The sequence below is a fragment of the Centrocercus urophasianus genome, unplaced genomic scaffold, assembly GCF_019232065.1.
Source record: "Centrocercus urophasianus isolate 14NV4802_14NV808 unplaced genomic scaffold, USGS_Curo_1.0 seq_14, whole genome shotgun sequence".
NCBI lineage: Eukaryota > Metazoa > Chordata > Aves > Galliformes > Phasianidae > Centrocercus > Centrocercus urophasianus.
The window spans coordinates 3,824,733-3,836,668 of NW_024884586.1; the positions used below are offsets into that span (position 1 = coordinate 3,824,733).

At 39.8% G+C, this 11,936-nt stretch overlaps 1 protein-coding gene and 1 long non-coding RNA gene across 2 annotated transcripts in view; one reads left to right on the forward strand and one right to left on the reverse strand.

Moving 5' to 3' along the window:
- Nucleotides 1–9,750: 9,750 nt before the first annotated feature.
- Nucleotides 9,751–11,214, reverse strand: LOC122158191. The gene is made up of 4 exons (XR_006168161.1): nucleotides 10,882–11,214; nucleotides 10,371–10,515; nucleotides 10,104–10,191; nucleotides 9,751–9,841 (listed from the first exon to the last, which is right to left on the reverse strand). It is a non-coding gene; the product is annotated as an uncharacterized LOC122158191 (long non-coding RNA).
- Nucleotides 11,215–11,739: 525 nt separating this feature from the next.
- The window catches only part of PDE3B (phosphodiesterase 3B), a 75,086-nt gene continuing 74,889 nt past the window's right edge, over nucleotides 11,740–11,936 (forward strand). The window contains exon 1 of the mRNA XM_042815052.1: nucleotides 11,740–11,882. Coding sequence (XP_042670986.1) covers nucleotides 11,740–11,882 — 143 coding nt within the window. The remainder of the gene's footprint in view (nucleotides 11,883–11,936) is intronic.

The window sequence follows — 11,936 nt, forward strand, 5'->3', positions numbered from 1 at the left end:
TGCAGGCATTTTTAAGTGCTGTGTGAGTACTGAACTTATTGTTCTGTTCAATTACTACTTAGGCAATGATTCTGGTCTTTCTGCAGCACATTTTTCAAAAAGCGACCCAACCTTTTCACAGTATGGATTCAGTTTTTGATTAGGAAAGACTACAATACAGGATTACTACACAAGAAAAAATTAACGTTTGATTATACTGTAGTCTGACAGCCTTGCTGTCATCAGCCTTTTTTTTTTTTCCCCAAGCATTTGCCAAGTTCCTAATTTTGTTACATGGATTTTAACAGCTTTGCTGTCACTCATATCCCAGTATGTTTGCACAGTACAAATTTTATTTGGCACTGCCATCTTTATTGCATATATTCCAAAACTAACAACAGTAAAAGCAGAAACCAAGGCCTGTCCTGACAAATATAAGAAAGCTTCTGGTAGTGCGAAGTCCATTGTCTGCAATTGGCCTGACACATGACTGAGCTCAGACAATGCATCATACATACATGCTTAAACTGTGAACAAATCCCATTGATGGCAGGCTTTTTCTAAATCTCAAGTATTGGGTGCAGCCCTTGGCTTCTAAGCCCAGTTTATGGGATTCAGTGTAAGGCCTAAAGGGCTCCAAATTAATTCCAGACAGGCTTGTTATAACCCTGCCTCACACCAGTGAGTATCTAAAAATCTCTGCAATAGTTATTAGCAAATTGCTACATGGTCAACACATCCGCACAGCTGTTTCTTGCTTTATGAAGTATGTATCAAAGCAATGTATGACTATGTATGTCTTGTTCATGATAGATCCCCTAGCACCAAAACATTTGAGACGTGTTTATCGCATCATTACAGCACCAGGAACAATTATTCAGACAAATACATAGCTGGGTACTTGGAATAGAGAAAATAATTAGAAAAAAATAATAAAGATAAAAGAATCAGAAGATCTTTGCATTTGTACAGATAAGCAGAATACTAACTTTAAGAATACTTGCATTTCTATAAAAGTTTGAATAATATAACACTGCACAACTGAAGCAGACAAGCAAAAATGACAGCAGTGCTTCATTATTTAGGAGTGACTCTCTCCCCCAGGACAGACTTCTGAGCATTGGTATCAAGCTGACCAAGTTCCTCTGGTTACCAACCTGGGATGAACACAGTACATACAGCTACCAAATCCAGTGAACGAGAATTTTATAGAATGTTTCTCAGATCAGGAAATGCCATTTTTAAGTTGCACTGCAGCACACACATATCTACACTTTAAAAGTCTTTTCTTCAAAAAGCTGTTAATTTTTAATACATCTGCCTAGTTTTGTGTAAATTCTTCTTTCATACTTACCTTTCAATGCATATCTCCTTCCAAGATCTCAATTAGCATAGATGGTGTAGGACTTGTGATAAACATTCAACAAGCACATGAAAGCTTAAGTACCATTTCTGAGCACTCAGAAACCATTCAGAAACAGAGGAAACAACCATAACATCCAGACCGTACTTGAAAACTACTTCATGAAGGAGACAAAAATATTAACAAGCACTTCCATATACAATTACTACTGTATCAACAAAAACAAAGAATCCATGCAGTGCTGAAACAGCTGTCAAATAGATTGAGCTGCCAGAAGAACCCAGCTCCATTCAGGAAACAGCAGAATTCCAGACAATGAGGCCAAGGAAAGGGAAATTGACTTCTCTGCGTATCACTTGGCAAATGAAGTCTATCTGAACAAGTAAATTCGCCTCTTTTTGTTCTATTAATCAGAGTATTTCTCTAAGGGATAAATAAACAGTCTTTGGGCATTAGAAGTACAATTTCAATAATGAGCTTGAATAGAAAATTCAATAGAGAAGTTGAAATCTTGATGTCAAGTCAGCCTTACATTAATACTTCAGAGATCTTGATGGAAAAGCAATGGCCTGAGGCACTGTACAGAAAGACTTTGACAAGAATGTGGATTCTGAAATACATCTTGGTTGTATCAGCCAGCTTTAGCTATTAAAGTGATCATAATTATTCTGGTTTATCCTCTAAACAATTCTCAAGATTGGAAAACAAGTATGGTTAAAACATCTCTTTTAATAGCTGATGAAAAAACAGGTCTGGACATTCTGGAATGAAAAGTGTGGCATGCTGCATTCCCAACAAAGGCAAAGTCAGTATGGTTAACTATGTTCTTGAAGAAAAGACTCTAGAGCAGTCTCAGAGTTCCTGCACGTGATACGGATGCTTCAAAATACTGAATCTATCACCCAGCTCATTCAAGAACACAAGCAGGCTGCTAGCAGAAACATTTCATAGATGATGCTTTACTGCTCAGGAGGACAGCATAGCTCCCCAGTCTCAAGGCTCCCAAAGGGCAACTTCTAGCCAAGAAATCAAGCATCTGTCAGGGCAACCTTAAAGCATATTAGAAAAGCATTCCAGTAATGATATTGCTTGTACTCAGTCACAAGCCTGCAATCTACAACCAGTAGAAGAATAGCTAGTCTTACTAATTCAGCTTGTTACAGGTAAGATATTCCAGTTCATACCCTTTGCAGTGTGTGACACCTGCTTGGATTAGATGCTAAACAATCATTCTTTACAGTTGTTTTATTCTCCATGGAAATGCCAAGCATTTGGAAGCCAATAAAATTGCCTAAGAAAATAAAGAGTAGGTGAAAGCACAGCCGTCCCTGCTGCTGCGTCAATTGAGGCTTGCAGGATTGTTCTAAGTAACGTATCGCTCTCAATAATTGGAGTGTCAAGCTTCTGGCAATAATCTTTAGGCAGTAATCTGATAAAGGTCAACAGATGGTCAAAGATCTTATGAAAATAGTTTGGAAAGAACACAAGGTAGTTCCAAACGTGGAACTGAAGTGAAGCTGAAGGCTTTACTGAAGCACAAGTAACTCAGGAATCTTCAGAAAAGTAGCCTTGCATGGTACTTCAGCTGTAAAGATTTAGAACACAAAGAGAACTCTTCCTTAAGGATGAGATAATATGTCTATATTGGAGGTCTGTTTGGTAAAGACAGCACAATGCTGCAGGTCTGACGAGCTTCTCTAATCGCCCCAGTTGTCACATAGATGTCTGGCCCTAAAATCTTGCTTAGGAATTGGAGGGAGAAAAGGAAAAAGACATTATGTTTTCTCATCTGAAAAAGATGGGCTTGCCACTCGTGGAACATATTGTTTGCATCTCATGTCTAAACAATTCAGATTTGTATTTGTGAACTACGTCCAAGGATTAAGTAGTTCTAGTACATAGAATGTACCTAATTCTATGTTGACCTTACTTAAGTTTCTGCAAGTCACTTTGTCATTTAAGACTAACTTTCTAAGTAAATGCTAAAGCACAGTCTAAATTCAAAAATGCCTTGTAAAGACACCTCAAATAAGTCATGTCCACTTACAAAATAAATTTAATTAGGCAAACTAGTGTGGCAACTGGAATCCTGTTACATTACATAGAAATAAATGATTATATACTCATTTTGTTAAATATATGCTAATATTTTTCCATATCTTCTATATAAATGCTTCTAGCTAGACCTCTCAGAAGCATGACCTTGCTTAAAGCAGCACTTCTGTCTACCCTCTCTGAATCTCTTCTACTTTGAGCAGTATGAAGAATCAGGCCTCACCTCAACATCTGAATGTCTTTGTTATTTTAAGTTGCATGCCAAATTAATACATTTTACACCAATTTGAAGTCATTGCATTCAGAAATACGTTAGTCACACCATTAGACCTGTGAAGATCTACTTATGTAGGAGGTCTGGCTGGGGAGGTAACTGAATAAACTGTGCCAAATTTTAAAAACATAAATCCAGTCTTTAATGCTACCTGACATTTGAGCTTGACTTTTAAACATGAAAATCCTCTTATAAAAGCAGTCACCATAGGAATCATTATGGAATGGAATAAAAGATACGGCAATAAGAAATCAGTGATACAAACCTAAGTGTCTGAGTTTGGTATATTAAGCATCAATTAGAGCTAACTAGTTACTACTAATTGAACATTAGTGCAAAGCTATCATAATGCAAACTTCTGGGTTTCATCGATCAACTCTGGTAAAACTACTGCTGTGTCCAATTCACTCTTTCAATGTCTTTTCCTCTCAGGTTGTTGTTAATTCAAACAAAAAACCTCCAAGCAACAAAAGAACCATTCTAAATGTGATGCCTTTGTGTTTGCAGGGCAATTATTATTCTTCCATTGCATGAAAGATCAAACAAGTGCACGACTGATTACTTCTACATCATTACTTTGTACCCAAGTATGCCAGATACATTTTAGCTATAAATAAGCACATAAAGTTTAACCAACTGGAAGTTCATACACATGCATTACCAATTCATTACAGATTCAAAATGTGTAACATTTCCAGAGCATACCTTCATTTTTTCTTACCTTGTGAATTCAAATGTTTTTTTACAAATAGGGGAGAGCCTATTTTTTATAATATAAAAAGTCTTTGTTGTTTGGGTAAAACCCCATGAAGATTTGCAGTGTTTTCTTACGGCTTCTATTTACTCTTTTCAAAAGTTCCACCTGAGAAAGAGGAGTATCTTGGAAACATTTAAATATATTTTCACATCCAGCTGTTCTTCCTCCTCTAAATGTAACATCACTCCTAAAGGCAATAAGCACTGCTTTTGAGCAATAATTCCATTGAATTTAATCAAGAGGTTTATCTGCTAATGTTGTGAAACCGTTTCCTGCTTTACCTACATACATTCACCCTTGCAAACTAAACACAATTCAGTGATGTTCAGACATAATCATGATGCACCATTATGCCATTCACATGGGGAAAAAGCAGCAAACCCAAAGTTACAGAAGTATTTCAAGTATTTCAAGAGGTTCTGATGTGGTAAATTTGGACTCTGAGTTTTGTCAAGCCCAATGTAATGGGCACTGTGTTCAGCAAAATATCAGTGCTGAAAAAGGAGTAGGAACTGCAGTTAAGATACGAAGAACAGGCTGATAAATGATTGTAACTGTACACAGTACTGAGTATGGATGTCAAAACAGTCCTATGGAATTAAACAAAGAAGAAAGGTAACTTTTAGCTAAATATGGAGGCTTAAAAATACATAGGCAAGATTACTGAGACAAGTTGTTTCAAACAAGAGCACTGACACTGTCATCACTTCCTGACAATACATAAGTTGCAGGTTATATTCAATAAACAACTGGATCTTAATAAATAATCAAAATAAAACTGACCTAAGCAGTGCTGGTGGCATGCTTACCTTTCCAGGAACAGGCAGAAAAACACATTTATCACTGTAAAACTAGACAATTTACTCTTGTTTGCTACTTCACACATCTCAACTCCGTCTGTAGCTGGAAGGACAAAATGCCTCCACGCTGATGAGTAATTATTTCAATTGCATAATCTTCCTTATTTATTTTTCTTTTGATCTCATATCCAATCTCCAGAAGAGATAGCTATGCAGTCACTATTACAGAATTCTGTCACCTTTCTCTTTGTTTTGTAGAAAAGTAACTTTTATTTACGTATTTTGTTCTGCAGATTCATTTACATAGACTGCCTTAGTAGGCTATCATTATTTTGAATACTAAAACCAAATTAATCTCAAAATACTGTATAAATTTAATGAAGTATAACAGTTTATGATAGGTTTTGAACGCTTAATATTCGGTCAAGATCACTTTTTGCATTCAAGAAGATGTACTACATCTTATTACTTGCTTTCTGTCAAGGCACAATTTTACAGACTCCATTCTTCGAGGCAAAGGTTACATTTTTATTTATTTACAAACAAAACAAACAGTGACTGTTTATAACATTTTAGGTCTCAGTCCAAACTCTTAGAATATATCTGCTGTAAGGCAGTGTTAAGAATGATGAACTTCTGAGTACAATTAATGCCTATGAAGGCTTCATACACTTAACTAAATGGCAACACACCACCTAACAGCTGAGGTGCTGCTCAAACACGTGCTGAAACATGGGCCAGACCCTCAAGAGGTGTAAATCAACACAATCCCTTTACTGGTCTGTATTATGCCTGCTGACAATATAATGTAATTACAGCAATTTAACAGAATTCAAATGAATGTTAATTAACAAGGACCTGTCTCGGTGATTTAGGGTCAATAAAGTGGGTGTCCAAAAGACATGGAAATGAGACAAACTGATTAATTCAGCTCCCTAACCTCCTCTCCAATAAATGATTGCATTTGGACCAATTTTGATCTTTTTGAGAATGTATTTATGCATCTGATGCTCATGTGTTAAGACAGACGTCTCTGAAAAACCAAACCAGCTGCCTGGTTAGGTTTAATCTTTAGCAGTATTAATGAGCAGAGTCCATGAAATGCCTACATTTCAATTCCAGACAGAAATTTCAATTAGCAAATTAGGGAGTGAACTGCCAAAGAAATACTAGCATGTACTCTTAAGTTTAATGTCATTTCACTGGTTGTGCAGATTTTATGATAAAATACGATTTGGTATTTAAGTATAAGTTATACTTTTTGTAGAGATGTTACATAGGAAGAAAGTAATCTTTTTATTATCAATCTTTAACTTGATTATACCATGGCATGCCAAATTGTGCTTAAATAATTAATTCTGACGAAGCGAAACCTGGCAGAAGTTTCATAACTGAAAAAAAATCCTGCATTCTTATTCTAAACAAATTGAACCAACTCACTATTCTGCAAATAAGCTCATGTGAAAGAGCAGTATGGTATAAATTTACGCAGTTCTCTGGTGCCTTTAAGGCAGAGTATTTGTTGAATTTGATAGCACAATAACTTTATATTTATTAGGAAATGGTCCCTTCAGGGAGAAAAAAAATCAATTCGTATATTATATATTGCACAGAAATGATGTTCTAAAATGTTACAGAATCTCGGTAAGTTTTCTCATAAAGCTAACGTGAAATGTTGGACTTCTAGTGTTATTTGGAGCAACACACAGACTGTATACATTGTGACAGCAATAACTGCAACTTCAAAGGATTCCACTTGTAAATCACTTAAAGTCACCTACTGACAGTTTCACCTTTAAAAAGTAGCAGTTTGGACATTATCAAAATACATTTCAGCTGTAAAGATACTTGTCCTTGCATGTGTATCTGGAGATGAACATGTTGGTCCATTTGAGAAGTGTCTAAGTTTCTTCAGTCAGGAGACTGCTTAAATTAAAAATCTGAACTAGTATGAGCATCTGGATATGGTAACAGAAGCCAGCATGCTGCTGGTTCTCTTAGAGAATCAGAAATATTGACACCAGAAAAAAAACTTGAGTCCAGATGAAGCTTTATGTTGTCCTAATTATTAAGACTCAGAGTACTGATGTGATATTTCTTCTATTCACTGACTGTTCCTCAGATTTGTTACTACTGAGCTACAGCTTGTTAGATAAGAAATCTCATCTAACAATGTCATATCACCCCAGCTGCATATTTCTAGTGCTATACCCATGCTTGTTAAACTGACTACTGCTGTATCTACAAGAGACATCTTACAAGACAGTTTTTTTTTCCACAGCTTGTTAGCTTTCCTTGCCACGTGTATCTTTTTTAGAAATTAAACACTTGCCATTTGTAGTAACTTGGTCTTTGCAGTCATCCAAAGATCATAATGTTGTGACTTACCTTTGAAACTGACTGCTTTGCTTCACGTGGAATGCAATTGGATCTCTTCTCACCCTTGGACTTGACAAATATAACTCCTCCCTGCAAGAACAGTCACATCGTGCATAGTAAATATACTTCCAGAAGACTTTTTCCCTGTATTTTTTTCCTTCACTTAGTAGCTTCATCTCAGTATCCTTCAATCATTTCTTTCCACTATATTGGCTGCCTATGAAGTACTGCAGATTTCTCTAGTCCTTCAGTGTTGAAGACTACAAGCATCTTAGCAGTTGGTGTCATACCCTGCTTTTAAAAGGCAGCGCATTACATGCAGGTAAGTTTGGGATCATCCAGGCAGCACAGTTGCATCTCTGAGCCTTCAAGTCACAAGCACTCAGCAAGCTGAAGCACACATCTTTACAGTTTACCAAACAGAGCATTTTCAGTGCTTGGTTCAGCACAAACTTAGAATGGTAATAGTGGTAATAATATCATTTCCTTATTTAAGCATCTAACTTAAACAAAAACCAGTAACAAAACTGAGGTATCCCCAACTACTGCCTGTACCAACTTAGCTGTCTTTATATTGTGTTACAATTTCTTAACAAAACTGCAATATTCAAAGAAATAAATAGTGAAACATCTGCATTTCCAAAAAGACTTCCAAGACTACATTTACAGAACAGCAGGAATTCATCCAAATGTTTTGGTTGCTCACAATTTAAAAAACATTTTGTAAGTGTCCAGTTTACCTCTTCCGAGTACTGCAACAGAGAGCTGCTTACCCACAGATATGAATAAAAAAAAAACAGCGTATGGAATTTACTAACTCAAAGCTCCAAAGCAAGAGAGATCCTCTTTTCTCACCTTCTTTTCACCCACATTCTACACTACACCAGTAGCCAGACGGTAGAAACTTGTTCCTTGAAGACATCAACTTCATCATCAATTTGTGTACAAAAATTAATAAGCAGATGATCTCAGATTACAGCTAGAAATGTAGGCTATTCAAACCACGCAGCTGGCTTAAGTTTTTGTTGTTTCCAGTTTCAAACATTTTATTTAAAGACCTTAAGTCTAGGCAAAAAAAATGAGCAATACAAACAGAAGGAAATTATTGCAATTCAGAAATATTCCAGAGGATGTGACAAGGTTTAGAGATGGTTCTGGACATGAGTTAAAGGAACAAGCTGCAATGTTCTAATGACACAAAAAGTACTACAAAAGCAAGGGAACAAAGTCTTTGGAAATGAGAACAAACCCAAATGCAGCAGCCACAGAAATGAAAGAAAAGCACAGTTTACTTTTAGAAAGCCCCAGGTAGGCAGGAACCTACAGCAAGAGATGCCCTCGCCTCCACTGCCAACCATTAAGTGAGGAATGGGAAGGAGTGGACCCTGGCTCTACCCCTTCCAGTTACTCAGGTGTACTGCACACACCTGAGCTCCCTTGGGCTGGCCCTGTCTTCCCACCAGGTGCTCCATCACTGCTTCAGGCCATCACTCAGCATTTCTGCTACACAGGTGAAAAAATATGCCAAAATTAACGTTTTCGTAAAGACAATTATGGTTATAGTCCCTGCTCTTTCTAGTTATGTTTTGGAATAGAGAACAGAAAACAGTAACTTGATATTTTGAAATATTACAGACTAATTCTCATTTAAACACTTAGCAAACTGCAAATAAAGGCATTTGTCTGTATATACATGCTGTAGAATCAATATCCACTGTTGCAAAAATTCCAGTATTATACCACATAATACCTTAAGAATAAACCAGCATCAATGAAGTGCTTATTTTCTTTAATCAGTGCAGCTAGAAAATGACAAAAAAAAAAAATTAAAAAATTGCAATGAAATTATTGCCTTCATTACAAGTTAAATACTTTCTATCTTTCACTTTAATGTTGTCTGTATTTAAGCAATGTTGACCTACCAATAGCAAACGAAAAGGTACTTCTTCACTCCTCTAGCAGAAGTGCTAAGTGATGGCCAGAAGCAGTGATGGAGCACCTGGTGGGAAGGCAGGGCCAACCCAGGGGAGCTCATGAGTGCGCAGTGCACCTGAGTGACAGGAAGGGATGGAGTCAGGATCCACCCCTTCCCAGCTCTCATTTAAGGGCTGGCAGTGAAGGTGAAAGCATTTCTTTTTAGAGATCCCTACCTACTTGAGGACTTCAAAAGGTAAGCAGCTCTCTTCCTTCATTTCTGCATCTGTGGCTGCTGCAATTGGGCTTGTTCTCATTTGCTGTAGCCAAAAACTTTGTCACCCTACTATTATCATCCCATTATAGCATTACAGCTCTTAAAATTATTCTGTCATAAGAAGTTTAGTTAACGCTCTTAATGATAGATGCTGTCTTATTCAAATCAAGTTTGCCTTACATTGAAATCCTTCACAATTAGCTTATAAACTATTCAGGAATCTATTCAAAGTTACATCCTTTTACAAGAGTATGCTAGGAAGATTACTGTTAGGCAACAGAGAAGCTGCTAAAGAAACTACTCACATAAAATAAGTTGTGAATACATTTCTTCAGGGTGTTTTTGCACAGACACACCGCTGAATTAAAAGCTAATTATTGCGTGGTAAGTAATCTGAAAACAAACAAACCATAAGGTGGTGAAGCGAATTGCTGATACAAAATTATGGAGAGTAGAAAAAATAAACTCAGCTGAGCAAATCTGCATACAAGCTCACAACCCTGAGGTCATGTGCAGGTTGTGTTTAATGTAAATAACCATGTAACATGTATGGAAAAGAATTCCATCCTTACCTGTATAACTATCTAGTGGATTTAGCTGTTAACACTAAAGGCTATCCTGTGATCTATGAAGCGACAGTGATCAGTGTTCAATGTTTCTTCACTGTTCAGCAGAACAATGTTCAACAGTGCTCAGTTTGTTGGCTTGCTTTTTTCTCTAACCAAAACAAACAAAAGACAAACAGGAGATAGGAACTATAAGGGAAGAATTAGTCTGGGACGTGGAAATCAATTTTTTTGGCCCAGTGTAAATCCATCTGCAATACTTCTGATTCAGAAAGCGCTAATGTCACAGTGAGCTGTGCTCAGGGTGGTAAGGGATCATATGGTGTCACATCTGGTGCTCTTCTTCAGGCACTTTCTGCTGTTACAGCTGAATATGTGCGCATATGATATTCCTAAGAGGATCACAATGTCTGGTTACCTCTGGAACATGTTTATAGCTGAATTCAATAGAATAGAAAAAAACAAAGGGGCTGTGGTAATATCTCAGCAAGGAAAACATCTGTATCCATGTGCCCACCTGGCTGTGGGTGAAACGATGTCAATAACACGGGAATAAAGGCAGGAAATCCACGTTCTCTTTGGGAATGCTGTTCTCTCTGTCATTCTCTGCACCGGAGGAGACCGAAGCAAAGAGCAGAAACTTCCTCTAATCCAACCTTGCTCTTCAAGCCTTAAAAATAACGGTCCGTAGGACAACGCCACGCTTTGCAGCGCGCACAAGCAACTTTCCCTCAGCGTTCAAAAGCAAACAAACAAAGACGAGAAGGGAAAACCCACACGCCCAGAGCCCAGCTCCCGTTGCCTCAGGCCGCTCGCCCCGTCCCGCGCGGCTCTCTCACAGCCCCGACGCCGCCGAGCCGCTCCGCACAGCCGGCAGCCCGCTCCGTCACCTCGTGGCGGACGGACGCCGCTGCACGCGCTCGGGGCGGGCACGCGCGCGCGACTTCTCCCCCTCCCCCAACCCCTACCCCACACACATCAACCCCGCCTCCCCCTCCCTCCCCGCTTCCCGCGCAGCCGTTACCGCGTGGCAGTTCGCGCGCAGCCGCTCGCGGGGCGCGTGCCGCCTCAGAGGCTTCCGCGCGCGCCGTGCGCAGAGTGTGAGTGGAGGCGGGCTGGGGCCGTGCCCCGCCGACGGACCGCTCCTCCGGTGAGCGCTGGGAGGCGACAGCGAGCTCCTCCCGCCGGATCCGTTCCGGGGAGAGCGAGCCGAGCGGCCAGACTTTTACCTTTTCTCTCTTTTCCCGTCGCTCTCCCCACCATGCTCCGGACGCCGCCGCCCGCGGGGCAGAAGCCGCGGCTCGGCCCGGCGCCCCTCTCCTGAGGCGATGCGGGAGGCGCCGGCGGGACGGAGCTAGCGAGACCCCCGACCGCCATGCGGGAAGAGAGAGAAGCGGCCGCCTCCGTCTCCCGCCGCGGCCCCGGCAAGCCGCCGCCGCACCGCCCGCAGCCGGACGGCGCGGGGCCGCCGCCGCCGCCCCCCCCGGCGCCGCCCGAGAGCCTCCGGAACGGCTACGTGCGGGGCTGCGCGACCCCGCCGCGCCGGGACCCCCCGGAGAGCGTCCCGACCCC